General features: G+C 47.0%; 2 protein-coding genes across 2 annotated transcripts; both read left to right on the top strand.

Annotated features, from left to right (window-relative positions):
- Positions 1-3,691: 3,691 nt before the first annotated feature.
- On the top strand, positions 3,692-18,315 carry LOC124277843 (acid-sensing ion channel 3-like). Its single transcript, XM_046713559.1, has 5 exons — positions 3,692-3,780; positions 6,354-6,541; positions 15,960-16,098; positions 16,736-16,839; positions 17,557-18,315. The coding sequence occupies exons 1-5, from the start codon at positions 3,692-3,694 to the stop codon at positions 17,715-17,717; spliced, it is 681 nt and encodes a 226-aa protein (XP_046569515.1). The 3' UTR covers positions 17,718-18,315.
- Positions 18,316-24,428: 6,113 nt separating this feature from the next.
- On the top strand, positions 24,429-25,382 carry LOC124277842 (glycine-rich RNA-binding protein 1-like; the record flags this gene model as incomplete). The annotated part of the gene is made up of 2 exons (XM_046713558.1): positions 24,429-24,742; positions 25,060-25,382. Coding segments are annotated over exons 1-2 (637 nt in total), but the record flags the coding sequence as incomplete, so codon positions are not given.
- Between the last annotated feature and the right edge of the window lie 451 nt (positions 25,383-25,833).

Raw genomic sequence — 25,833 nt, 5'->3', positions numbered from 1 at the left:
TGTCAGAGTGCGATATGGACATTTTGCGACGAGGCTGTGCTGCATTCCGCAACATATTCATCCAACAGAACAACGTGGACCCTTTCTATGAAGCAGTGACTCTACCCATGGCTTGCATGCTCACCTTCCAAAACAGTTTTTGGAACCCGGCACCCATCGCCATCCTACTCTACTCAAGGTTATCGTCCCCAGCGTCGCTACTCGCTTCAGTGTTCCACTGGCTCAACTGGGTCATGCATCAACACCCTGGGGTCCACATCCAACATGCTCGGAATGGTGGAGAAGTAGGCTTTGACTGTGCTGACGGTAGCCGTTACATGGCAGATGGCTACGACGCCAAGACACGCGACCGTGTACGAATACTTGGGCTGTTTCTGGCATGGATGTACTCGCTGTTACAAGACGGACCGATGTGAACGCCATACTAGCTTGGGTACCACCCCTGGGAACGATACCATCATACCATGTACCGGCTGGGTGTGTTACGCCAACATCCCGACATCGGCCAAGTGGTGACCTCTGGGAATGCGATTTTCTGAAACAACAGAAAGACAACGGTGATCTGAGAGCCTTCCTGACTACCCCTGCAAGGACCCAATGCCTACATGCCTGACCCGTTGAATCCTAGATGCTTTCTTTGGAGGTCGTACCAACGCCACCAAACTGTACTTTTACGAAGCCAAAGAAGATGAAGAAATCAAATATGTGGACGCTCTGCTCGCTGTACCCTTACATCTGCAAAGTATGGTACTTTTTCCCGTGGGACACCCTCTGAGATCAAAGATCATCCTCCCGTGTCTGACTTGTTTGAGCTCCACGGCCTGATCCAGTGCCGAGTCTTGCCACCCACCGACCTCTATCATCCTGTTCTTCCTTACAAGTGTCAAGGCAAACTGCTCTTTCCACTGTGCCGTGACGCGGTGCTGAAGAGCAGTTGATGCTCCCCTGCCCCCACGGGGATGAAGACCGGGCATGGATCGGTACCTACGTCAGCAAAGAGCTTCCAGTTTGTTGTTGAAAAGTGCGGCTATCAAGTGCTTCACATCTTTGAGGCTTGGCACTTTGACACGCTGGCCACCTACGACCCTTGACACCCTAAGAGGGAGGACTGTTTGCCAAGTATGTCAACAATTTCTTCAAGATCAAGCAAGAGGCCAGTGGCTACCCCCGAAGGTTCATGTCCAGAGACCCAGGCGCCTACATCGACGAGAGATACAAGCAGAAAGAGGGACGTCACCCTTGGATCCTGCTCACATTCGCAAAACCCAGGACACGTGCTTTAGCCAAGGCCTGCCTGAACAATCACTGGGGCAAAGTTTGGTCAACGCGTTGGGTTTGCCAAGACGAATATATCAGTTCCCCTGAGAGGTACTTTGCCCTCCTCCGGGATGAGCGCCGTGTGGTGAAAGACATTAACATCATCAATGAAGACCTCATCTGTGTCACTCATGAACCTCAGGCAGACTTTCACGATCCTCATCCAGCCCACAATGTGGCCATTGCAGCCTGGGTGACAGCACAAGCCCGTCTCAAGTTGTATTCTTATTTGCAACCGTTGGATCGACGTGTCCTCTATTTTGATACGGGACAGTATCATTTTACATTCACCGTCCATACGAAGTTACAACCCACCACTGGGAGATACCTTGGGAGAGCTGACTGATGAACTGGGAGGGGCAACAGCATTCAAACCTTTGTCTCGGCAGGACCCAAGAATTATGGCTACAAGCTGCGCCTTATCCTCAATCTGACGGCAGTGTGGGCATCAGCAAGGTCCGAGGATTTACTTTAAATCACAGGGCGAGCTCAGCATGTCCACTTTGACAGCATGAAGAACCCTCGTCTGTCAGAGGGATCAAGCCAACATCACGTCCTTGTACCCACACCGCATCATTCGCGGAGGACTTCGTCAGGGCAACGTGTTGCTGTCCAAGGACACCACTAAAACCTATCGCTTGGTCTATACCAAACGCCGAGTGCAGTACGACCCCTTGCAAAGGCGTCCCCAGGGGAAACTCTCCCTATGGCTATAAAGAGGAACCCATCCCTCCCATGGACTTTTTTGATGTAGACATGCTCTGATGTATTGATGTTTAACCCATAAAATGTGATTGACTTGTTCATTTGTTGTTCTATCAATCAATAAATTGTAATTGTATTGTACTCTTTTGTGTTATGTCGTCTCTCTTCAGGGCCAGGCCTGGTGGATCCATGGTCTCTCTGTTGTAATTCTCAGACCCAGACCTGGTGGAGTCCATGGTCACCCTCAATCCTGTTGTACCCTGGCGCAGGGAAGCGTTCTGGGCTCATAACTCAGACCTGGTGGAGACCACGGTCACGTTGACGTCACACACCCTATGACGTCATCACGACCCCAGTGTGCTCCATATAAAGAGACGTTTCTGTCAGAGTCATTACAGATTCTGTTGTCTAAGAAAAGAGAAGGATGGAATCCGTTCACAAGCGATAGGCTTAGGAGAATCGTTGTGGTCTCGTACTCGCTATCAAGCAGGTCGAAGCCGTGGTCGACAAACTGATGACGCTTAAAGTCCCTGACCATCCTCATGAAGGCAGAGATTATCGAAAACCTCGGACCTCCTTTGACCGTGTCAGAGAATTGTTAGACATGCTTCCCTCGACGTGGACCCCAAGCTACTCCCTCTGCAAAGCTTTGGAGGAATGTGAAGAAACAGAAGCCATGACCTTGCTGGGTCTCAAGACTTAACCGGACAAGCGCACAGTCACAAGTGACACTCCTGGCTATTCTTCTATGGAATCCAGTCACCGCTCAGCAACTTTCTCATCCAGCTGTGTTTACCTTTGGATGGTGTTTACATTTAATTGTGTTGAACAGTGTTACATGCACTCCTAAAAGCCATGTACTTTGGAGATGACGACAGTGCGATCACTGCTGCGATTCTGCACGAGGCTGTTCCAGCAAAGCAAAACGTCTGGGGCGATGTGTGAAAGGTTTCACTCAAACAGTGTGGGACACGGTCAGTCTGGAAGTGATGACCAAGGCGATCACGGCTAAATTTTCCCCAGAACAAGGACTTGAAACAGAGATTGATGATTCAATCCTACCCAAAGTCGTTAGCTGAAGCTAGCCCCTACGATCAACGATGGGGAATAGGAATGGGTGTATCTCATCCGAATATTGACAAACCCTGGACATGGTCGTGGAAAACAAGTTGGGAAAAGCACTCATGCATCTTCGTGACATCATCGCTGTTGTTGTTGTGGAGTGACGTCATCCATGGGTCAACTCTAATGACGTCATCCATGCACGAGCCACGTGACGTCATCCATGCACGCGCCACGTGACGTCATCCTGTGTATCTCTATAAAAGACTCTGACCCCATCGTGATTCTCATTATCATGCTGTTCACGCCACTCTTTGTGCTTGCCACCCATCTAGAAGAGAGACACTTTATAGAACAGTTCAGAAAAGCCGTTGCAAAGAGGCCATCCAGGAAACAACACGATCGTGACGCCATTTGAAGTGACGTCATTTGAAGTGACGTCATAGCTCGCGCTGCTTGCGTTGCTTATAAAAAGCGCAGGATCGATCGAGCGAGGTCATCAGATTGCATCAGTTCAGTGGATTGAAGATAGCATCATCTCCAGGCAGCCTCCCTTCTCTTCCTTCGCCAACTTGGCTTCGCAGGCAAAGGGACTCCTCGGCTTGACATGGCCTACATCTCACAACACCATGATGACTCCAAAGCCAGTTATAACAAGACCAACTACATGGATCTCTCCAGGACCGGCTGGGCGCGGTGATGGAACAAAAGTTGCCGTCGATCATCCGCAAGCTGGCAGATATTCAGCCAAAAAAGAGAAACACACTGTATGGCATGGCCGAGTGCGGCTTCTGTAGAGTTGACTGAGGAAGACTATTACTGGATGGCGTATCACCAAGACCACTTGGCGATCCTCTCCGATTGTTTCAGCAGATGCGTGTCACCAAACGGTCCTCGCATCGGTATCAACGATAGCTATGCCAAGGAAAATGGTGGGAGACCTTCCTCAATAAGCTGTTCCAGCATCGTGTTCAAGCTGAGGAATGGACGTCCTGTATGACCTATGACCATGGTGTGCTGCACAGCAAGCTGTTAGCCAAACTCCAGGTGAAAAGCTCTGGCCTCACCCACCCAGCTATGAGATCTTCGAGTATGCCACCACTGCTCTACCTACCTTCTCAATGTCCAGAGGTCACCGACATGGCGCCAAGCCCGTGCCTCTCGAAAAAAGAATACCTCCCAAGACTACGCTCGCCAAGACTTCTCCAAAGAAGAAGAAGAACAGGCCCCCACCACCCCTTCCCAAGGCGCCCACCAAGATGACGTCACCTCCCCCAGGGGACTCCTGGCCACGACTCTCCAAAGGAAACAGAAGAAGAAGGAGGAGGCCCCCACCAAGACAGTCACCAAGAAGACGCCCCTCCCGCCATTATCATCTCCCCAAGAAGGCACCCCCCAAGCCTAAGAGTCTCAAAGCACCCCCAGACTCCAAAGAAACAGTTGGAGATGACTGACTTGTGGGGAGAGGCGAAGGGTCAAGGGATCAGTCCTGGGGCTATCAGGAGGGAGAGTTACCTCAGATCTGCAAGACATGTATGATCTACCCCGATGGCTATCACCATGGAAGCAGAGCAGACAAGGGCAGAAACAGAGAGTGAAGAGCAGAGGGCTCAAGAGACGACTTCAGTGATGGCTCCAGAGACGGATCTGGTGATGACTTCAGTGACGGCTCCAGAGACGGATCTGGTGATGACTTCAGTGACGGCTCCAGAGACGGATCTGGTGATGACTTCAGTGACGGCTCCAGAGACGGATCTGGTGATGGCTTCAGTGACGGCTCAGAGGAGGAGTCAGAGACTTTGCCGACATTCCATGTTTAACGATGAAAACCATTTTCATCCCGGTCAAATGGACTTTTTACGGTGTTCGACTTGCAATCCCAATGATCACCTGAACTGGTGGTGATCTGTGGATGACCTGTTGTTGTTGATCTGTTAATGTATCATTATTATTGTTGATCTGTTTGCCATGTTGATGTTGTTCCTCAATAAATTGTGAATTCCATTTTCAAAGGGTTGTGTCTTCTATATCTTCAGGGATCTTAGCTCTTAGAGGTCATTTCCGGTGCAACCCGCCAGAGACGGTAAGACGATGCGTCAGTATGTCAGGGACACTATCGGGACAGTGTTAGACTCAGCAGACCTGGTGGAGGCCATGGTCACCCCACGCGTTACGTCATCCCGCTACCATGTTAATTGCAGGCCCTACAGGGTCGTGGTAAAACATCGCTTGTCAAAGCCTTCATGGAACATGTGTTTCAACAGGATCCTAGATCTTCCACCTCAGGGCATCGTGTGGGTGTACGGTGAATGGCAACCCATGCATGAGGACTTGGAAGTTCTGACTTCGAGGTTAGGGATACCCTGACGTTTGTGCAAACGATGGGGAAGCCAACACAGCAGTTACCTGCAGGGTCTGGGGCTAAAGACCGAGAAGGGTTTGCCTACGCCCCATTGGTTGATCATTGATGATTTGCTGGGCGACAATACCAAAGTTAGGAAGAAGCCGGAAGTTCTGCGATGGTTTCAATAAGAAAGTCATCATCGCCAACACGTCCGTGTTGTACTTGGCCGCCAAAACCTCTTTGCTTCATCATACTCATCATCGCACCATTAGTTTAAATGCCCACTACATGGTGCTGTTTAAAACCCAGGGCGCCTAGCAAATGAATCCTTGGCCAGACAAATCTTTCCAGGACAGACGGCCTTCCTTCCGGGAAGCCTATGAGGATACCACTTTGGCTCCTTATTCCTATTTGTTTCTGGACTTGAAACCGACCACGGCCAAAAGAGTTACCGTGGTACGGTCCATCTCTTTCGTAACCCCACCATCGCTACATTCCCAAGTTAAGTAAATAGAGATGAGCGTCTACCCTAACGTGGAGTTGACCCAGAGCTGCCATGGGAGACAGGCGGAAACAGACCCAGCCCGCCAAACGTGCTGTTGCCACAGGGTTGTTTAAACCGATCCATAAAACACTCCTGACCACCTTGGGTCGTGATCCCACCGAACAACATCGGTCAGTCAGGTGTGCAGCGACTATACGAAGAGTCTAAGTGCTCCTCCTCCCTCTGCTTCCTCCTCCTCCAAACAAAGACGTTCCTTAAAGCAGTTGTACCCCACAGCACCCACCATGAACAACACGTTTGTCCCTGTCAGTATCGTGCCTCTCCTGCTGCCTTCTCTCCCCTTCTTCTTTTCGGCCTCCCCCTTCATTCCCATCGTCTCCCTCTCCCACCATGATCCAACCCTTTCAACCTTTGACCCAGCGGTACCACCAGCACCAAACGCACCGGCAAAAGCGTCGCAGTGCTAAACGCTAACCGGGCACCCCACGCAAAGGAAGCCACAGAAGCATGCCCAGCCGCCCAGAAAAAGTCAAACCCATCATCGTGGAAGAAACGACTCCCTTCGGCAGAGGCGTGGCTGTCAAAGGGCGTCATCGACTGTTGCAATGGTTTGTCATTGCTGTGAAAATCTGCGAGCAGGGCGTGTTCCTTTGAAGAGCGCAGCACAAGACCTGGCTGTTGAGACACCAGAACATGCTGACCAAGATTGCGAATCCACGACTACCTTTGGATGAAGCATACTGAGTTACCTGATGAAGCGCGGTGGAAGTGAGTGCGTTGGCTGGTGTGTTGACCGATATCTTGCTGAACTGGCAGTCCTACCTACGGGAAAAACAGCAGAAGCCCTCAGCACCTCGCCCGTCGCCGCCGTTGCCCTAAGCAACCCAGGGCGCGTCAAGTCCTGCCCGACAAGAGAACAAGAAGAAGAAGAAGAAAAGGTCACTTCCCCTCAGCCCCAGGTGCAGCCTTGACCCGAATGGTTATTCTGAGAGTCAAAGAAGAAGAAAGACCACAGCGGCATTACCCCCACTCCCTCAGCGACATTACCATAAATAGAGGCCTCCCACCCCATCCTGGTCAGTTCAATGGTAGCAGCTGCAGGACGACACCATCATCATAATGTCGCACGTTTGAGCGTCACAAAGAAGCTCTGTCGTAATGTAGTAGTCCTTCCTGCGACACCAGCCATGCGACAGGCTATTTTGAAACAGGCCCCATCGAACTGATTCAAGCCATCTGTGAATCGTGGTGAATTTGTATGGAGGCAACATTCCTATGACAGCACAGCAACGTCCAACGTTTACAAAAGCATGGGTCACTGATGCATCGTTGATGAAAAAGAAGGTGTCTGTCCAAGAAACGTCAACTTTTACAGCAGAAAGGAAGGGATTAGGTCTCTTGTCTGCCTTTGGCCTCGGGTGGGTCCCTTGGTGTCTGGCCTGTTGGGTAGATGATCCTCAAGGAAGATCCTCAAGGAAGATCATAAATAGAGGACACATCCCTAGATTGGGGTTAGTTGCATCTGCACCGTCCTACCACCAAGATGAAGCATGCACGGAAGATGGTGATGGTCCCAGAAGAGGTATGGCAAAGTCTGCAAGAAGAAAACGTCAACGACATTTGCTCAAGTCCAACCTGTTGGAACAGAAACGTGTGCACACGCTTCACGATATGGATACCCTCGTCCGTGATGACCACGGTTCCTTTTAAGGGACCGAGAGCAGCAGTATAACACCTTGTTGCAGCACACCTTGGCGTTTCAAGACCAAGCGGCTGTCAAACCACCTGACCTTTAGAGGCCACGGGCACCCCTTAGGTTGGCACTCCCAGGGTTAGCACACCGTGGACTGGATCTCCTCACCGTAAGTACGGTTGACTTACTGAGCGATAGTATCTACATGTGTCCCGCGTGAAATTAAGCCTTCCTAAGAAGGAGTCCATGCAGAAGCGGTCGTGAGAGCAGTGGCTCATGGTTTCAATTTGTTCTTTTTGTTTCAGAACCCGATGATGTTCCGAAGCTATTCTGAATGAAGTCGTGCAAACGGTTCCCAAAACGCGCTACAGACCAAGGCCAGGCAGTTGATGGCCCAGTATTAGATGCTCATCCCGACTTTGGGTTGGAATGAGGCAGGTCAATTCGTGGTGGAAGGGAACCCATGCCTGGGACGCACATGGTGGATCTCATCAATGATCTTGTTCGATTAGCGTACCAAATTAGGCCCTCCACGGGGTTGGAATATTCTGGGTCAGTATCTCGCTTCCAGCAATGTACCCCATGAACTGATTGGTAACCCTCTACGTTGGTCCTGGATGATGAAAACCAAAGGGTCATCCACCCAGCCTCCTGACACCCAGCTGCGAAGCGTCCACACCCTCCACCCACTGACTTGTTTTGACACCTGCCTGTATCCAACCTTCCTCTGGAACCCCAGAAGAAGAAAAAGCTGTAAGGACCCCTCCTCCCTCCTCAACCGGGTTCGTCCAGTGGATTCACTTTTAATAAAGGGAGCAGAGGGTGATGTCAGCGACAGTGTCATCATGAGAGGCGTCCAAAAGAGAAACAACATCAGCAAAGCATCATCATCATCGTCTTTGTCACCTGCATGGACACGATGGCTCCACCACACCTATTACGATCCCAAACACCCAGCAGGCTATGGAGGGTGGCTTGCCTTGTGGCAAGCAGCAGGACATCAAGCAAAGCAGGACCCAGGAAGGAAAGCAAAAGCAAAACGGGGTGAAAGGCCCACAGCGCGCCATGTGCGGCAATGGTTGAAAACCCAGGACATGTACACCTTGCACAAACCAGCCGACGCTCGTTCCCAGGGATCATTACCGTGTGGGTGGCGTGGATGAATTGTGGCAAGCCGATCTGGCGATCTCCTTATGTGATCAGAAAGAGAGCCTAAGGCAACCGTTATTTGCTGTGTGTCATCGATGTTTTCTCCAAAATGGCTTGGGTGCAGCCCATGAAAGCCAAGACCGGTGCCACTTTGATAGAGGCCTTTCAACGGATCCTGAAACAAGCCAAAGGACGTGTGCCATCCCAGTTACAGACAGACAAAGGGACTGAATTTGTCAATGCTCCTTTTCAAGCCTTCCTCAAGAAACGGGGTATTCATTTCTACACCAGTCAAAACCCAGAAACCAAAGCCTCTGTGGTGGAACGTTTTCAAAGGACGTTGAAAAACCGTATGTGGCGTTACTTCACCCAACAAGGGACACGCCACTACCTGAAGGCCTTACCCCAGCTGATGCATTCCTACAATCATCGTGTCCATCGTACGATTGGACAACGCCCCGTGGATGTACGTCCTAACGCTCCCTACGATGAAATTCGAGTGTTGGATCACATGGAACGACAGAAGAAGCAGAAGCAGCGCCAACTCAAGACAAAGAAGAAGAAGAAGAAGAAGAAGTACCCTCTCTTGTTACCCGGGACCCGTGTCCGTTTGAACAAGACCAAGGGCACGTTTGACAAAGGGTACCTTCCCAACTGGACCACCGAACTGTTCACCGTGGATCGGTGGTGAAAGGTCGTGTTCTCCTGTCTACCAAGTGAAAGATGATCATGGAGAAGTGCTGCAAGGCACCTTTTACCCGCAAGAACTGCAACCCATTCAGAAAACGGATGATGTGTACACAGTGGATCAGGTCCTGAAACGACGGCGTCGTCAAAAAAGATGAAGTGCTGGTGAGATGGTCAGGATACCCTGCCAGCTTTGATTCATGGATCCCTGCGGCTCATCTGGTCTTTTAAATAAGCGTGGCCTCCAGTCTCCCACCGTCAGTGGAGCCTCCACCATCATGCAGAAGTGAACCGATCTCAAGGTGTAGTGGAGGGCGGCAAGTCATCCTGGCACGCTGGTGTTGCTTTGGCATGGACTTGCCACGAAGTGAAGTGGTGTTTTTCTCCCAAGTGTTTCTGATATATGGCGTGGTCATCATGAGCATGGTTCAGTTGGCATTGGACAACGGTGAGAAACAGTTGTGGACAGCTTTGTTGGCCAGTAGCTTGGGGTACTTGCTCCCACAACCCACGTTGGTGTCGTCGTCGTCGTCATCATCATCCACGTTGCCACCTTCCTCGGCTACATCTCCAACCCCCTCTGTATCCAGTCTGGTTCCCTAAGAGAGAGAGAGAGAAAGATGTCGGTGTCTGTGTTTTCCAAGCGGGACTTTTACGTGACCTTACCCAGCGATGCGTCCATGGATGTTCATCCCGACAACAGAGTGAATCATTACTTAAGTCAAACTACCCTTTCCATTCAAGTGAATCGTCAGGAGTGGAAGTCGGCGTCAGTGAACTTCATTTCCCCATGACATGGCAATGTGTCATACCCCTTCAACTGGTTTGTCCTTCATGTGAACTTGGAACGCATGACCGGACTTACAGTTCAGCAGAGCAGCGATGCGACCGTGGACAGAAGAGAACAGGCATCATCAGAGCCGTCAGCGAAAAGGTCATTATTCCAGAAGGAGTGTATTCCGTCGCCAACTGGTCCAGAGACTGAACATCCTGCTTCAACACACCTGTGCACGGCTGTTGGACAAGCATACGCCAAGATGTTTACCAAAAGCCGGATGCCCGAGCTCGTTCACCGTCACCGTGAACTACCCCAAAGAAGACCTCCGATTTGAAATGCGGCAAAGCGCATGTCAACTTTTATGCTCCCACCCCGAAAGACATGTGCAGAGCCATCACGGGTTCCTCCTGCAGAACCGCAAGTCAACCTGACCACGATGCCATCAGGTCTGCCTACACCACCGATTGGTGCTGCCTGCTCCTTTGAATGCGATGCTGGGAGTTCTATACAGCTCCCCATGGTGGGCCTAAGCAGAAGAAATAAGCCAAGTCTCTGCTCAGCCTGTGCAGGTGGCTGCGCTTTGACCGCCCTCTCGTCGTGGGTGAACAGGAAGCACACCATCTGGCTGGTTTGATACCGTTATGCGTCTACCGGATGCAGTGGAAGATCAAATCGTGGGGGATACCATGGCTCCCTTACTGATGTATGTCCCGTGTCGCGCCAGATGATGGAAGACAGCGTCGTGATCAAAACCCCTCAGCACCTTACGCTACATGGGATTGCGTCAGGGAACCACGGATGCCATTCGAATCTATTTAACGGATGGCGAGGGCGCCTCGTGCCATTCCAGACTGGGAAGACCATCGTGACATCTTCATTCCGTCCTCGTCGCTCTGGGTACGCATTACTGAGAATCAGCATGGTAGGACATCAGTGTATCAGAACTCGCGCAGCGTGCAGCGCTTGGGTGGACAGCAGCGAGGAGGAGCGGCTTAGCCCGTGTACGGGAGGCATTCATCAACGAGGGAGAGGTTTCGCAACATCTTGGGTAACTTAGGGACGTTCAGCTCTCCATCCTCAAAGACGGTGGGAAAATCCGCTCTCAAATCAGGCGTCAAGATGTTGCCGGATTGGTGCAAGATATCCGTTCAGGACACCGAAGTGTGGGGGACAGTTTGAAACATCATGGAAAACAAGCCTTACTCGCCACCTTGCGACAGCACTTCCCCACCAGGATCACCCGCTTCGCAAAACGAAAACGGAAACAGCCTGTGGGATCCACCAAGAAACGTAAACCCTTGTTTTGAGAGAGAAAGAGATAAAGACCCACCCCGATGGGAAAGGAGTTCAGTTCAACACCAGACACCGTAGGTCAAGACCTGTTGTGTAGACCTGTGGTCCAGATCAGCTGTCAAGATGATGCGCCGAGATGCCTGTGAATGCTCCAAGGCCCAACTGGATCTCTTTTCTGTGCCCCTGTGGTGGCGTCCGTCCAAGAAGGTCAGTGGATTCGATACAGCCCTCTGGCACCCCTTCGGTCGCGGGCCCCTCTCAATTTAACATTGCTAACCCTGTCAATGCCTACATCGATTTGAGCCAGTGTTACCTCCGCATCTGCCTCAAAATCAAGAATGCAGATGGTACGAATGCAGTTAAGTGAGGGCGATGGGGCACTCGCCGTGTCCACGGTGAACAACATGATGCATTCCCTCTTTAAGTGAAGTGCGTGTACAAGTGGGACACAACCAACTTTGAAATTACTCCTTCCATGGGTACCTATCCCTACCGAGCCTATTTGGAAACGTTGCTGAGTTATGGGAAGGCAGCCAAAGGGACCCATCTCCAGTGTCCAGGATGGTACACCCGATGAAGCTGGAAAAATGGATCACACTTTAATGCTGGCTTCCAGAATGCCAGCGCCCGGACTTGTCGCGACGGCCAGAGGGTCATTCTACCCACCGAGTCGTGGAACTGACAGGGCGTCTCCACTGTGACTCTGTTCTCCAAGACCGGTACCTGGTGGATGGAGTCCCCCATGAAACTAGAACTGATTAAGCAGCCCAAGTGATTTCTACTTGATGAGTGCTGGAGACGTCAGTGCCGATTTGAACTGACCAAAGCCGAAGTTTTCGTGCGCCAAGTCAACATTGATCCTGCCATACGGGAACAACCGCATTGAAACACATGTCACCAGGAGTCACGGCCAAATATCCTTTGACCCGAAGTCCAAGTCACAGCCCACGACATCTCAGGAGGAGGACGCGATTTCCACAAAGATCAACTGATTGGAGGCCAACTGCCCAAACGAGTGGTGTTGGGATTGGTGGACAATGATGCTTTTGCCGGCAGCAAGGAAAGAACCCCCTACCATTTCAAGCACAACAACGTGACCAGTCTCAAGCTGAAACTCAATGGACAAGAAGTGCATGGCACCGAAATCAAAAGCGACTTTCAGGACAACAGTGCCTCGCTCAAACAGTTGTACATGAACCTGTTCCGCAACACGGGACACCTGTGGCAAGAACATCCCTGCAACCTCACCCTGGGCGAATTCAGGAACGGATTCACCGTGTGGGTGGTGGATCTGACGCACGGATCTGGGCGCAGATGAAGGGTATAACTACCACCTACAGACGGGCAAGTTGGGACTTGAACTTCAGTTTGCAGAACCCCTACCACGCCCCGTCACGCTCGTCTGCTTCACGAGGAATCTGAAAGCGTTTTGGAAATTGATGGTTCCCGCAACGCTCTTCTGATGGTCTAAGGATGGACGACGACGACAGTGGCTTGACGACCAGGCACTTGAATGCCCTCGCATTACAACAGGATCCCCTGCTGCGACCCCTCTACCAAGGTACCTTTGCCGAGATCACTTTGCCACCACCGTACTGTGTGAACAGCAGGAGGGACATTATCCTAAAGCCTACATTGTCAACACGGACCCCAGCCATCTCCCAGGACAACACTGGGTGTGCGTGTATCGTCCAGTACCTGGTGCCATGGACTACTTTGACAGTTATGGGCTCCATCCCTATCAACAGCATCCAGACTTTCGAAATGTCATGACCTTCGCCGGATGGCTCCAACAACAACGGTGGAATGGCCAATCACTTCAACCCTGGTTCAGTGCCTCTTGTGGAATGTACTGTTTGTATGTACTGGCTCATCGTGCCCGTGGATGGTCTTTTGACGAAGTGATGGAACAGTTTGATCCCTACGATACCCTCGTCAATGAAGAACGTGTAAGACGTTGGTTTCAACCCGCACGCCTGACAGACAACAACGCTGACCATGATCCACACCCCTGCCAAAGGACACAACCTTATCGTTCTGATGTGATGATGTTACAGTTCTGATGTTACAGTTCTAATGTTACAGTTCATACCGTTTGTAAACAAAAGATCAGGGACGCCCCTAATCCTGTCTCTTTTGTCAAAGTGTTCTTGTTAGCGGGGGAAATAAAACGTTTGAAAAATGTCAACCTTGTGTTGTTATTATTGTTGTTGGCATTGAAACGAACCTTTCTTTTGAGAGAGATGGATGGCCCTGAAAAGGGCCGTTTTTTCGGAGTGTACTTCACTCCAGGGACCACAGTGGGGTCATACATTGGCAGGGATGAATGGCCATCTTTGTCTTGACGGGGCACTTGCTCCCATGGGTCAATCGGCGGATGTACGTGTCCTTCAAGACAGTGCCACAGTACACACATTGGAAGGTACCACGATAGTCATCAGTCCCATTAGCGTAAACAGGCAGGCAGCCATGACATTGTTGACACTGCCATGCCGGCAAGGGGGGTGGCGATGTTGTGTCCAAGGGTATCAGTTCTAACTCCCAGTTTTCTTCAGCCATGATTGCTGATTGTAACACTGCTTCGGTCATTCCGCTCATCCTATATAGTGAGAGCTCACGATCATGACGTCAGCGGTGCCACGTCATGACCCTCACGCGCGACCATGACGTCACCGGGACTACGTCATTACCCTCACGCGCGACCATGACGTCATCGATACCACGTCATCGATACCACGTCATCGCTGTCTGGTCGCCCATATATAAACTCCAGCATGGGTCAGTGAGAGCTATCTTCATGCAACATGAATACAAGAAAAGTAGAAGTCATGCGACCGACGCCTTACAGGAAAAATTGTGGTAGGAGGCAATGCCTACGATGCAGCCCTACCTTACAAGAGAAGGCTGACATCAAAAGGGAAGAGACAGAAGCAGCGGCAGCCCCACCATCCACGGCAGTACCACCTCCGCCACCGGCATGGCAATGTCTACCACCCAATTGGAAGTTCATTATATGCCAAACGTGTTGGAAAGCCTTGCCGTCCAACCAATTTGATGTCACCCCAGGTGCACCGTACTACGTGTGTACCTACTGCGGGGGCGGCGTCCGCAAAGGGGCTAACCATCTCCACGACGAAGTCTGCCCCGGGAAATTTATTTTCCGGGGCCTCGACCTGCTCTGTCTATGTACCATCGCCACCACAAAGTGAGGTCTCACCTTCCCGTCCATACCATCACAACGGCCCTTTTCAGGGCCACCCACCTGGCTCGAAAGAATGCTACATCCAATGTTGTTTTAACCACACCACACACACACACACACACACACACTAACACTTGTCTAGCCACGCCATCGTGTCCGCCTCACCCCCTCTCTCCCTCCCTTCCCTCTCCTTTCCTCTCCGTCCCGTCCCGTCCGCCGCTCGTCCGTTCCGCCATCTTGAAAGGCGTCTACGCTCGCGAGATCCCGCGAGAATCCACGAGATCCCGCGAGATCTCACGCGATCCCACCGGATGGGACGCCATCTTGAAACGCGTCCGCCATCTTGGCCCGGAGGTGACGTCAGCGTCATGTGCGCGCACCCCGGAACCGGTCGTGACGTCATCGCGATGCGTGCGCACCCACCGGAACCGGAAGCACCGGAACCGGAACCCGAGTGATCTCCCTGACCGGAAGTGACTGATCCAAGATGGCGGCATCCGGTCACCGTGGGTCGCCATCTTGATCCAAGATGGCGGCGCCCATGGGGACCGGATGCGCCGCCATCTTGAAAAAGGGGCCAGGGTGACGTTGCACACTACTTGCAATATATAATGTTCACTTGGAATCGTATGGTAAATAACGCGCAAGTCTCAAAAGAGAACTGCATCGGACATTATGTAGGTAACTGATGCATAACAATGTGTTTATGTGCTATGCATGTTTACATATCTGTTTGAAAGCCTCTATTTGATAGTGATTCATACACACATGCTCTTTCATCGTATCTCGTGGAATCAGTCACTGGATTGTCTGGTCCAGGCTCGATTGCTTGCAGATCGCGTCGAATGCGGCGCTAAATAAACACATACTTTTGATATAGTTTGATATATTTTGCATGTGGAAAGGGTTTTGTCGCTTCTATTTTGTCTTGTTTTAAGTGTTTTGACCATGATTAATTCGCGTTTCGATGATAATTTGTTTATCCGGACGGAACTGTTCAAAGTAAATTGAGTTCACACTTTAAAGCGCCATTCCTGGATTCAGGATTAAAAAGATTATCTTCATAGTGTTCAGTGTGACGATGTGTGATGGATGGTTAGGTTAACCGTGGTATAAGAGTGATTGTCAGTATCGAGAAGGATCCTGAAACAATACAGGGGTGTTTCAGTAGGGAATGCACTGGATTGTGACATATAATGTGACAGTGTTGCTATGTTCTTGTAGCTAAGTACTACAGAGGGAATGAAGACCGAGACGTTGAGAAGGCTCCTTGTGTGTGCCCGCTGCCGTGTAGGGAGACCCATTATGCTGCAGCTGCCACTTGTACCAAGTTTCGAGCAACCAGCTTCTTTGAGAGCATAGTGTAAGAGATTCATTTTCATACTCCCTGTTGGGTTACAAGTGAAATAGGTTTTGCTGGAATAACTATCTGCACAAATAATATTTTGTTTGACACCAACTCTCCTTGACAGCAAGATAAAAAACGTGTTGTATGGGTGACTGTGTGTTTTCCGTAAAGGTAACTTTAGATAAGTTTGGATGTAAAATGTAAAAAAATAATACGATCGCACACTAAACGACGAAACTTGCAGGAATGTACACTTTAAATTTTGCCAAATCTTGTATGGTAATATTATCTATCATCTGATACAAAGATGGGGATAAACGGATGACAAGATGATTCTCCGTACATGTGAGTGTGAGTGTGAGTGTGAGTGTGTGTGTGTGTGTGTGTGAAACCCATTATGATGTAATCAGTTAAGAAATGGTTGTTATATTGAGGCCACCGTTTCAGTCTTCTCTGTTATGACATACTACCTATTGTTTTTTACTTTGATGCCTCTGCTTTCCATGAAACACTACTTGTTAACCCATATTAATAATGCCCCCTTTTAAGCTCACCTTTCATGATCCCATGTGCAGAACCACCTTCTTTGCATGTTCGAAATTGACTTGTTTCAGTAATTCAAATGTTTTGTCTGTTCTCCAATTCATCACAGTCATGATCTAGGCGCGGATGTTGTGACGCTTCACTTCTTCTTTCCTGACCCTGTCGTCACGACCATTGAACAAGTTCCAATATACACCGTTGAGGGACTGCTAGGTGAGAGGGTGGATGTTATAACAACCTGCATACCAGCGTGTTTCTACCCATAGTAATAAATGTATTTTGTGTTGCCTCGTAAAACCTAATGTCACTTTCATTATTTTATGATTCATGCTCTTTGACTTGGTGGACCTGTGAAGATCCGGGTTATATTAGATCTTCCGTAACCCATGCTTGTCGTAAGAGGCGACTAACGGGATGGGGTGGTCAAGCCCGCTGACCTGGCTGACATCGTATCCTAATTGCGTAGATCGATGGCCATGATGTTGATCACTGGATTGTCTGGTCCAGACGATTATTTACAGACTGGAATATTGTTGAGTGCGGTGTTAAAAACAATCAAATCAAACCAAACGATTGACTTGGGATTAGATATCGTCTATCATCATTGTGTAGATCGATGTTCATGATGACAGCAACTGGATGGTTTGAACCGGAATCAGATTATTAGGTGCAACATTGATCTGGTGTAAAACTATGAGTAGGAACGGTTACGTCAGAACGGTTGTGTGGTACCCTATTTAAGGTACATGCGAGAGACGGAGTAGGAGTACGCCTCGTCCATTAATACTATCGTATTACATTTGGAAGTTCAGTGCACTCTTTTTAATTCTGCTATTAGTCCATTCCGAAGATGAAGTACGTCTCCCACGCCTTCTAGGAACATGATCATTGTGTGGAGAGTGTGTAACTCGTCCATTTGTATTTTCACAGGTTCCATTGGCGGACAGGTTGGACTGTTCATGGGATTCAGCCTCATCACTGTTGCTGAGATGTTTGAGCTGATTTTCTTGCTCTGCACTAGAGGACGTCATCTCAGAGAAGAGCGACGAGGCAACATGCAACATACATACGGGGCACGCCACGCCTTCTGACCAAACGCTGGCACCGTTACAGCCGTCTAGGAAATGGCGGAACGTGACGGAACATCTATAAAACGAAACATAATAAGTTCATATTTTGTTAAATGATTCTTTCAAGGTTTAGTTTTTGGACATTCTGCTAAAGCAACACACAATACAGACGTGTCAAAATTGTATGTTGGTCGTACATAAATGTCGAACAGCGGAAGAATGCTTAACTGTCAGATTTCATACTTAAGCTTGGTTGATTGAGACCCTCTCTGTCCATCTGGACTCAACGTCAGTGAGTACGTAACGATGCTCTCCTGTGTCGGAGACGGGACTTGTAACATGTGCGTATGGTTTGCGGGATATTACGTGATTGCCCGGGGCTCATTTACTACAACAGTGTTTGCGCGACATCGTTGATGGTTAAGGGTCGTTGATGGTAAAGGGTCAAGATGAGTGACGATATGGACCCCACAAATGATGAATACACCGAAATATTACCATGCCGTGGATATAACGTCACTGAGACACTGAAACTCGGTTTTGTTCAATTTCCAATGCAAATGTTATCATCCAATGACAATCGTGAGACTTGTTTCAAAGGTACCTGGCACAAATTAAATACAGGTGTCAGAGAAAGCCATCTCTAGTGTTCTGATTTGGCAAAAGTTAGTCTTGTCAAGCATTAATATAACTATATTGTTTATGCTAAATATGTTCAGGAAAGATCTTTATGTTCCACGATGAGGTTGTATCCTCACATATTGTCCATGATATATATTGTACATAGACATGTCCACTGTAACTGCAACGTATGAGGTTGCCAACGCCCACCCACTAAGCATCCAGTTTACCAGTTAATTTGTCTCGTTAAATTCCCGAACCTATGTACACACCTGGTATAAATGAGTTAGACGGGGATTTAGACTGTATGACCAAGAGTGCTTAGCTTAGAAAGAACAAAATAAAACAAAATTAAATATTGGCGCCCTCGTACCAGATAAACGTGGTACTTCATTAAATCATCCGGATACAAAACGAGGGTTGGCACCAATGTACCCATGCTTCCGGTTCCACAGCTGGCTTATGCGTTGTTTCAGCTGCCACTTCTGAATCCCAGGCCTCGACCTGTGCTTGTTACGTTGGCTGTTAACGTATACCGTGGTGACATTTAGTATTGTAACACTTAAACTATGTTACAGTGAAATTGATCAATATTGTCTCCTGTTAGTTTTCGTCATAATGTATACTTGACAGGCGGATACATTAGGCTGCCGTTTGTCTCACAGTCATTCATTTCTTTCGCTTTCTCGCTATCCAATTCGCTTACTCCATACCTGCCACAACCTCTTTGAAACATGCAAGTACTACGTGTATTTATCTGTCCCGTTTTCTCTATGCTTTTCGGTGATCTGCTAACAAAAGCTCAACTGTGATAACACGCGCAAGGCACTAGGGTGACCAGTTTGCTTCTTGTATGATAAAGCTATGACCTTCAACATGAATGTCATTGTACCTGTTGTGTTATAGTAATGCGATCTCGCTGATGCATCCGAGTAACAGCGCACCTGCCTACAAATCAAAATACTTGGTATTTGTTATGTTATTAGCTTAATGTTTTCAAGACACATAGGGCACCCATTACTGGCGATCCCATGGATAAGTACGTGTCACTGTCTTGTGTTACCCATTGTGTTTGCTACATCGGCAGATGAGCGGTGTCGGTATTCTGTGTACGTCTATTTGTGTACATAGTGATGCTATTGCCTTATATTTCATACATCAAACATGCGTCCAACTATTGTAAATGTGTAGATATGCAGTATCGATCATTCACTAGGTAAACATGTGCACAGTGAATGACTCTATGTTGCCGTGTCGTGGTACACATAATAAAGTCATGCATATCAAGGAAAGTCAACTTTAGAAAATGGGTATTGTGATAAGTGCAGAGTAGGGTCTATCGACATAGTTATCGTGTTCAGAACTCTCATCAGGGTAATTTGCTCATGCATCTTACCGCGCTGTCGGTAAGATGTGCTTTGTCACAGTGACATGTCTGACCTTTTGTGAATTGTTGCTATTGTAGATATCTATGTAGCTATGTGTGTACACAAGTCAGCTGTATCGGCCACTGAGCATACAACCGAGACCAGGACTGCACTTGGTTCGCTTCACGAAAGGGGTCAGTTGTCGAGAACCATTTCTAGAGTTGACATTCAGCTTGCTTGCATACATACAGAAACCACACGTTGACAGATCGCACTGCTTGTCGTGTCCGTTCAGTTGTGGCCATGGAGGCACGATAACACACCCATCAAAATATTCGTGAATGTAAATTACTAATTTCTGTTTATCTGGCTGTTAAGGACACAATTGTTTGATGCCATAATATCTTCCCCAAACAATACTGCACATGAGAGTAAAATGCTTGAAACGTTATTGTTCGATTAGAATTATGATGTCAACCGAAATGACAGTGTAGGCATTTTGTGCACCTAATGTATAGCATGCCACGTTCTGTCACATAGGAGCAGTTTAGACGCTGTGTCATCTTAAAAACGACACACATCTACCTTCACAGAATCCTACTAACAAACTAATCATTGTTAACCGTTTTAGCACTTGCTAATATCTGATCTCTATTTTTCATAATTTATGCCGATTCAAGTGTCAACATCATCTAAAATAACAATAAATGTTTTACAAACAATGTTATGCCAGGTAATAACTATCTATATTAAGAATATGTTATGTTGCAATGCATTAAATATATTCCAAATACAAAACGCTCATACCAGGTACGGCATCTTGTCTGTCTGTAGGTATCTGCTCCATCAGCAGAAAAGAGAATTTGGTTAGGGAAATTATAAGACTGGATCACTGAGAATGAAGCACATATATTTAATTACTATATACTGAAAACGGGTGAAAACAAATCGAAATGTCAGAATCATGTGAAAATGTATTTTAGTGAAACTAATTTTTCATTGCTTTGATAATTATCCCAACTTTTGTGTTCATGTTACATACTCGCTATGTACGAGATGATTTTGAAATCCCACCTTCCAACGGCAGAAAACCTTTCAGAGTAATGTGAAAATGTATTTTAGCGAAACTAATTTTTCATTGCTTTGATAATCATCCCAACTTTGGTTTGTGTTCATATTACATACTTGCTGTGTACGAGATGATTCTGAAATCCCACCTTCCAACGGCAGAAAACCTTTCAATATTCCATAATATACCTGGCTTGCTAACTGAAACGTGAAGATGACGTAATCGAAGTCAATACAATCCACTGCCAGTTTGATTCTTAAAGGCGAACACGGAACGCTAGTGTCCACAATGGTTCCCCACATCATGCTTATGAGATTCATCGTCATCAACTGCGTGTTTTTTCTTCGTCATTGCTAAGCGGCTATCTGTCTTACAAGAGTCAGTGCAGTAATACGTTACATGTACTACTTCCGATACATACAGATATTACATCAACTGTTATACGATATAATGGCGTTATTATCTAAAATTAATACCATACGTTCAATGTTTAATAGTAAAGGTTTATTAATGACGGTGGTATCTCAGCAGCGGTTTAGCTGGCACTTCTCTCTGTTCTGATGTCTAACAATAAGGTAAACGTAATTGTCACAGCATAACATGAAAGTAAATAAACTGCATTGCATACTTGTTATATTTTGTGTTTTGTTTTAGTGTTTTGTTCTTCGAAATGACTAAAGAACGCAGTGTGTGTATGAGAGAAAGAGAAAGAGAGAGAGAGAGAGAGAGAGAGAGAGAGAGAGAGAGAGAGAGAGAGAGAGGGGGAGGGGGATGGGAGAATGTGTTGGGTTACACCTTACCAGTTCCACTTTACTTCCCATTGTCAGTAATAAAACAACTACACTTTTACCTGTTTTGTTTAAATTGTCAATTTAGAACATGGACATTTTATCTATGGAATTTACGTAAGTACATGTTTACGATTACAAGCTCACACATCATTGTGAATAACATATGTCATTGCTCGTATTAAAAGTGAACAAATGTGTATTTATTGTGGAAATAGTATCTTGTAAACAGGTACAACGATATGAATACACAATACCATTTTACAAAGTGGTCAAATGTAACATATGTAACGATAGATATATATGATGCCAGTGTCAACAGATATCCGATGTGTACTTATTGTGGAAATACTCTCTTGTATATAGGTACAACGATAGATATATATGATGCCAGTGTCAACAGATATCCGATGTGTACTTATTGTGGAAATACTCTGTTGTAAATAAGTACAACGATAGATATATTATGATGTCAGTGGCAACAGATATCCGATGTTTACTTATTGTGGAAATACTCTGTTGTAAATAAGTACAACGATAGATATATTATGATGTCAGTGTCAACAGATATCCGATGTGTACTTATTGTGGAAATACTCTCTTGTATATAGGTACAACGATAGATATATATGATGCCAGTGTCAACAGATATCCGATGTGTACTTATTGTGGAAATACTCTCTTGTAAATAAGTACAACGGCAGATATATATGATGCCAGTGTCAACAGATATCTGATGACACAGGCATATGTGTGCTGTGAAATTAGCGCCTCAAACAACGTCGCCCTAGGACAGTGTGTTTAAATCTGTTTTAATTACCTGCAAAAAAATCTATTTTTAAACTGTATAACCTGCTGCAGATGTTTTAATTTATATATATATATATATTACCACTCCTCACCACGAAAGTATATACTTGTATTACCGACCGGAACCGTTACCTTCCTACAGACGCCCACGCACAGTGACCCCGGAAACGAGCTCAATGGCATCCCTAAGGCAGATCATAATTAATTACATCGGAATTGCCAGCACCCAAACAACGGTCCACAGCGTAACATGAACTAAACAGTGATATTGGCACAATATGAAGCCCCGATATTGTTGCATGCCCCAGGTTCTTCCTGCTAAGGGTCAGCATATCCTTGACACGGCTGACCGTAAGTACTCACCTTAACATAACCACTGACCACTTCACATGATAGAAGGGCAGTTTTGTTGACTTTGAGAATACTTGTAAAGGTCAGAAAGTCACACATTACGCCCCCATGTCACCTGTCATATACTGAAAACACGTGTTCTTTTCAATGTTCTTCTTCATACACATCTATGGTTGTTATAATATTCATCTATGTTTGTAAATGTGACGCGTACATTCTTCAACAGACATGCGCGTACACGTCATTCGTTTATCTGTAAAAGCGTTGTTACTTCATGTTGATAATGCAAGAAGAGATAAGACAAGATGAAAAACATATAGTTACTGGTGTCAATTCTATTTCACAAGAGGTGAGCGAAATGCCATTAATGTCGAGTCAATTGTTATACACTTGCTCAGCGACATGCGAGAACGTGTGTATGAATGTGCATATGAATGTGCATGTATGTATGTATGTATGTATGTTTGTGTGTGTGTGTGTGTGTGTGTGTGTGTGTGTGTGTGTGTGTGTGTGTGTGTGTGTGTGTGTGTGTGTGTGTGTGTGTGTGTGTGTGTGTGTGTGTGTGTGTGTGTGTGTATGTATGTATGTATGTATTATGAATGCATGCACATATCCTCATAGTCCTCGACAAATAGACGAACAACAGGTGTTTGGCAGTATGTGACTAGTGAAACAGCCGCGATGTGACATGACTATTTTCATGATATTGATTTTCAAAACTATTTTGACATAGTATAAACCGGCAAATGTAAAACGGTTTGGGTGTGTTATGTTTGTTTTGTATGTGACACAACAATACAGATAAAGTCCACCACGTCTGCTGAAAGACGTTCCGATTGAATGGTTTTATCATGAGCATGTGTCAATAAATTACAGTTAACAGAAATGTGCTTCCCATGGAGTTTGCCAGCATGCTTGTGACAGACATTTGCACAGTTAAAGCACTGAGACAGTGCTGTGTTACAATCACGCTATCACGTGTTACATCTCAACTTCCAGCACCAGGCATTGTAACAAAAAGTACCTCTTTTAACGTCTTTTGGTATGACAAAACCGCACTCAGGTCAGATGCTCCAGAAAGCGAGGGCGGACAGTTGTGTTTGCGTGAAAAGTCATTGACCTCACGACCTCATACACTTTGTGTCAACCTAAAATCGAATTAGGGTTGAACATGGAAGCAAGAATCTTCTGTCATAAAAAGAAAATAACGAGTTTCAGCCATGTATTATTAGAAAAGACTGAATAATGTAGTAGGTTTAAGAAGATACACAGCTACGTTTTACCAGATATCCTCTCCTAAGGGCACGAGTACATGAGATAAAAAAATATCATTGATACGGCTGACAGACGTCAATTTGCAAGAATTTACAAGCTACTTATACATTTGTCCTGTTAAAGGAAACTACACACATGTGAATAATTAGTTTACATGTTAAACGTTGACAGTTCATTTCCTACAGATGTTTTCCTCATAATGTAATAATTCAAGGTGTTCGTTATAAAGATTTTTTTATAAGCATAATTATTTGAATGATACGTTTAGGAAGTAAACTTGCCAGTATCCACCAGTGATTGATGTTTTCCTATCAAGGTCGCCTGAGGTCCTCGAGGTCCTGATTGACTCTTAACGTATGACGTCACACACACGTGGACTAGGTGTTATAAGGCTAGAGCGACTATCGTCATGCCGTAGTCGACCTTTCTCGCTTGCTGGAACACTCACATCATGCGTCCCCTGATTGTCGCAACGCTGGTGGGCCTCATCGCCTCCTTCAGTCTCGTACATGCGCAGTGGAACAACCCTCAGCAAAGTCAGCAGAGTAACCTTTGGGGACAGCAGTCAAATTTGTTGGGACAGCAACTAGGCATCAATCCCCTGAGGAGAAGTTGGGGGAACCAAAATAACATTGGCTGGTGGAATGGCGGTCTGGGAAACAACGGCTTTTCGGAGGCAGAACGCTACCGAACTTGTATTGGAAGGACCAACTTTGGGGACGAGATGAGGATTACCTTCACTGAAGACAGCGACCCTGTAAACCGGCTAGGATTTAACTGGAATCGACCCGTTAATTTACGATTCTCTGCAGTTGTCATAGCCGGTGGGGGGATCCCAGCTGCGGGGACAGTTCCAGTTCGTTGTTACTGAGTATGGCAGAGTGGAGGATTCTTGTGTCAGCAGAGCGCTTGGGGACATCCTTACTAGTTTTGACTTTTGGAATCAGAATCGAGTTCGTGGGATTGTGGGAAATCCAATCAGAATTATGCAAGGACAGAGGGCTACGTCGTCTGAAGTGGTAGACAACTTATCTCTCGAGGAACTGACTGGTCGTGGTTTCGCCCTGTGTCCAACTACCCAGCTGTCAGGCTCGAAATGCTACGACACCATCCCTCTCTGCTGTAAACTGGGGAGGGGATCGTCAGGATGCTACCCGAGGCTTCAACGTGGGACAGTTCCTGCCTGGGTCTCAGGGAAATTTCGGCGGTGGACTCAATGGTGGATTTGGTGGCTTAGGTGGAGGGCTGAACGGTAACCTTGGCGGTATGGGCGGCGGAATTGGCGGCGGATTAGGCACTGGATCTAGTGGTGGCTTAGGAGGAGGACTTGGTGGAGTGCTTGGCGGTAGTACTGGCGGTGGTCAAAATACCGGTCTTCTTGGGACCGGGACCGGAAGCAACACAGGTACAGGTCTTGCCGCTGGTGGTGGGCAACTGGGTGGACTCACTTTCCCATCGGGAGGGAAGAAATAATCCTTGATTCCACGAAGATCACCGGAGGAAAACGCGAACCCTTTCATCAGTGAGTAACACATCTCGAATATTGACTCTGAAACGGATATCCGGCATTTGTATACAGCTTTGATTTTTAGAGTATTTGCGTCAGTAATCCTTACTCCATTTGATTATGTTGAATGTAAATGCGTCGTGGTGTTCTCTGTGACTCATTGAGTGCAAATAAATGAAAAAGAATATTCTGCAAATGTATGTTATAAATTACGTTGTATATATATGTATAATTTATCTCAAAGTGAGTGAATGAATGATTTGATGGAAGTTGACTGTCTTAATAAATAAATTTAAAAAATGCTGTTTTCTTCTTAAGTGACAACTATAAAATACACAAATGCGTGAAT

This window comes from Haliotis rubra, unplaced genomic scaffold (assembly GCF_003918875.1).
Source record: "Haliotis rubra isolate DU_JTF1 unplaced genomic scaffold, ASM391887v1 Scf2282, whole genome shotgun sequence".
Taxonomy (NCBI): Eukaryota; Metazoa; Mollusca; class Gastropoda; order Lepetellida; family Haliotidae; genus Haliotis; species Haliotis rubra.
This window is presented reverse-complemented; position numbering and strand designations above follow the sequence as displayed.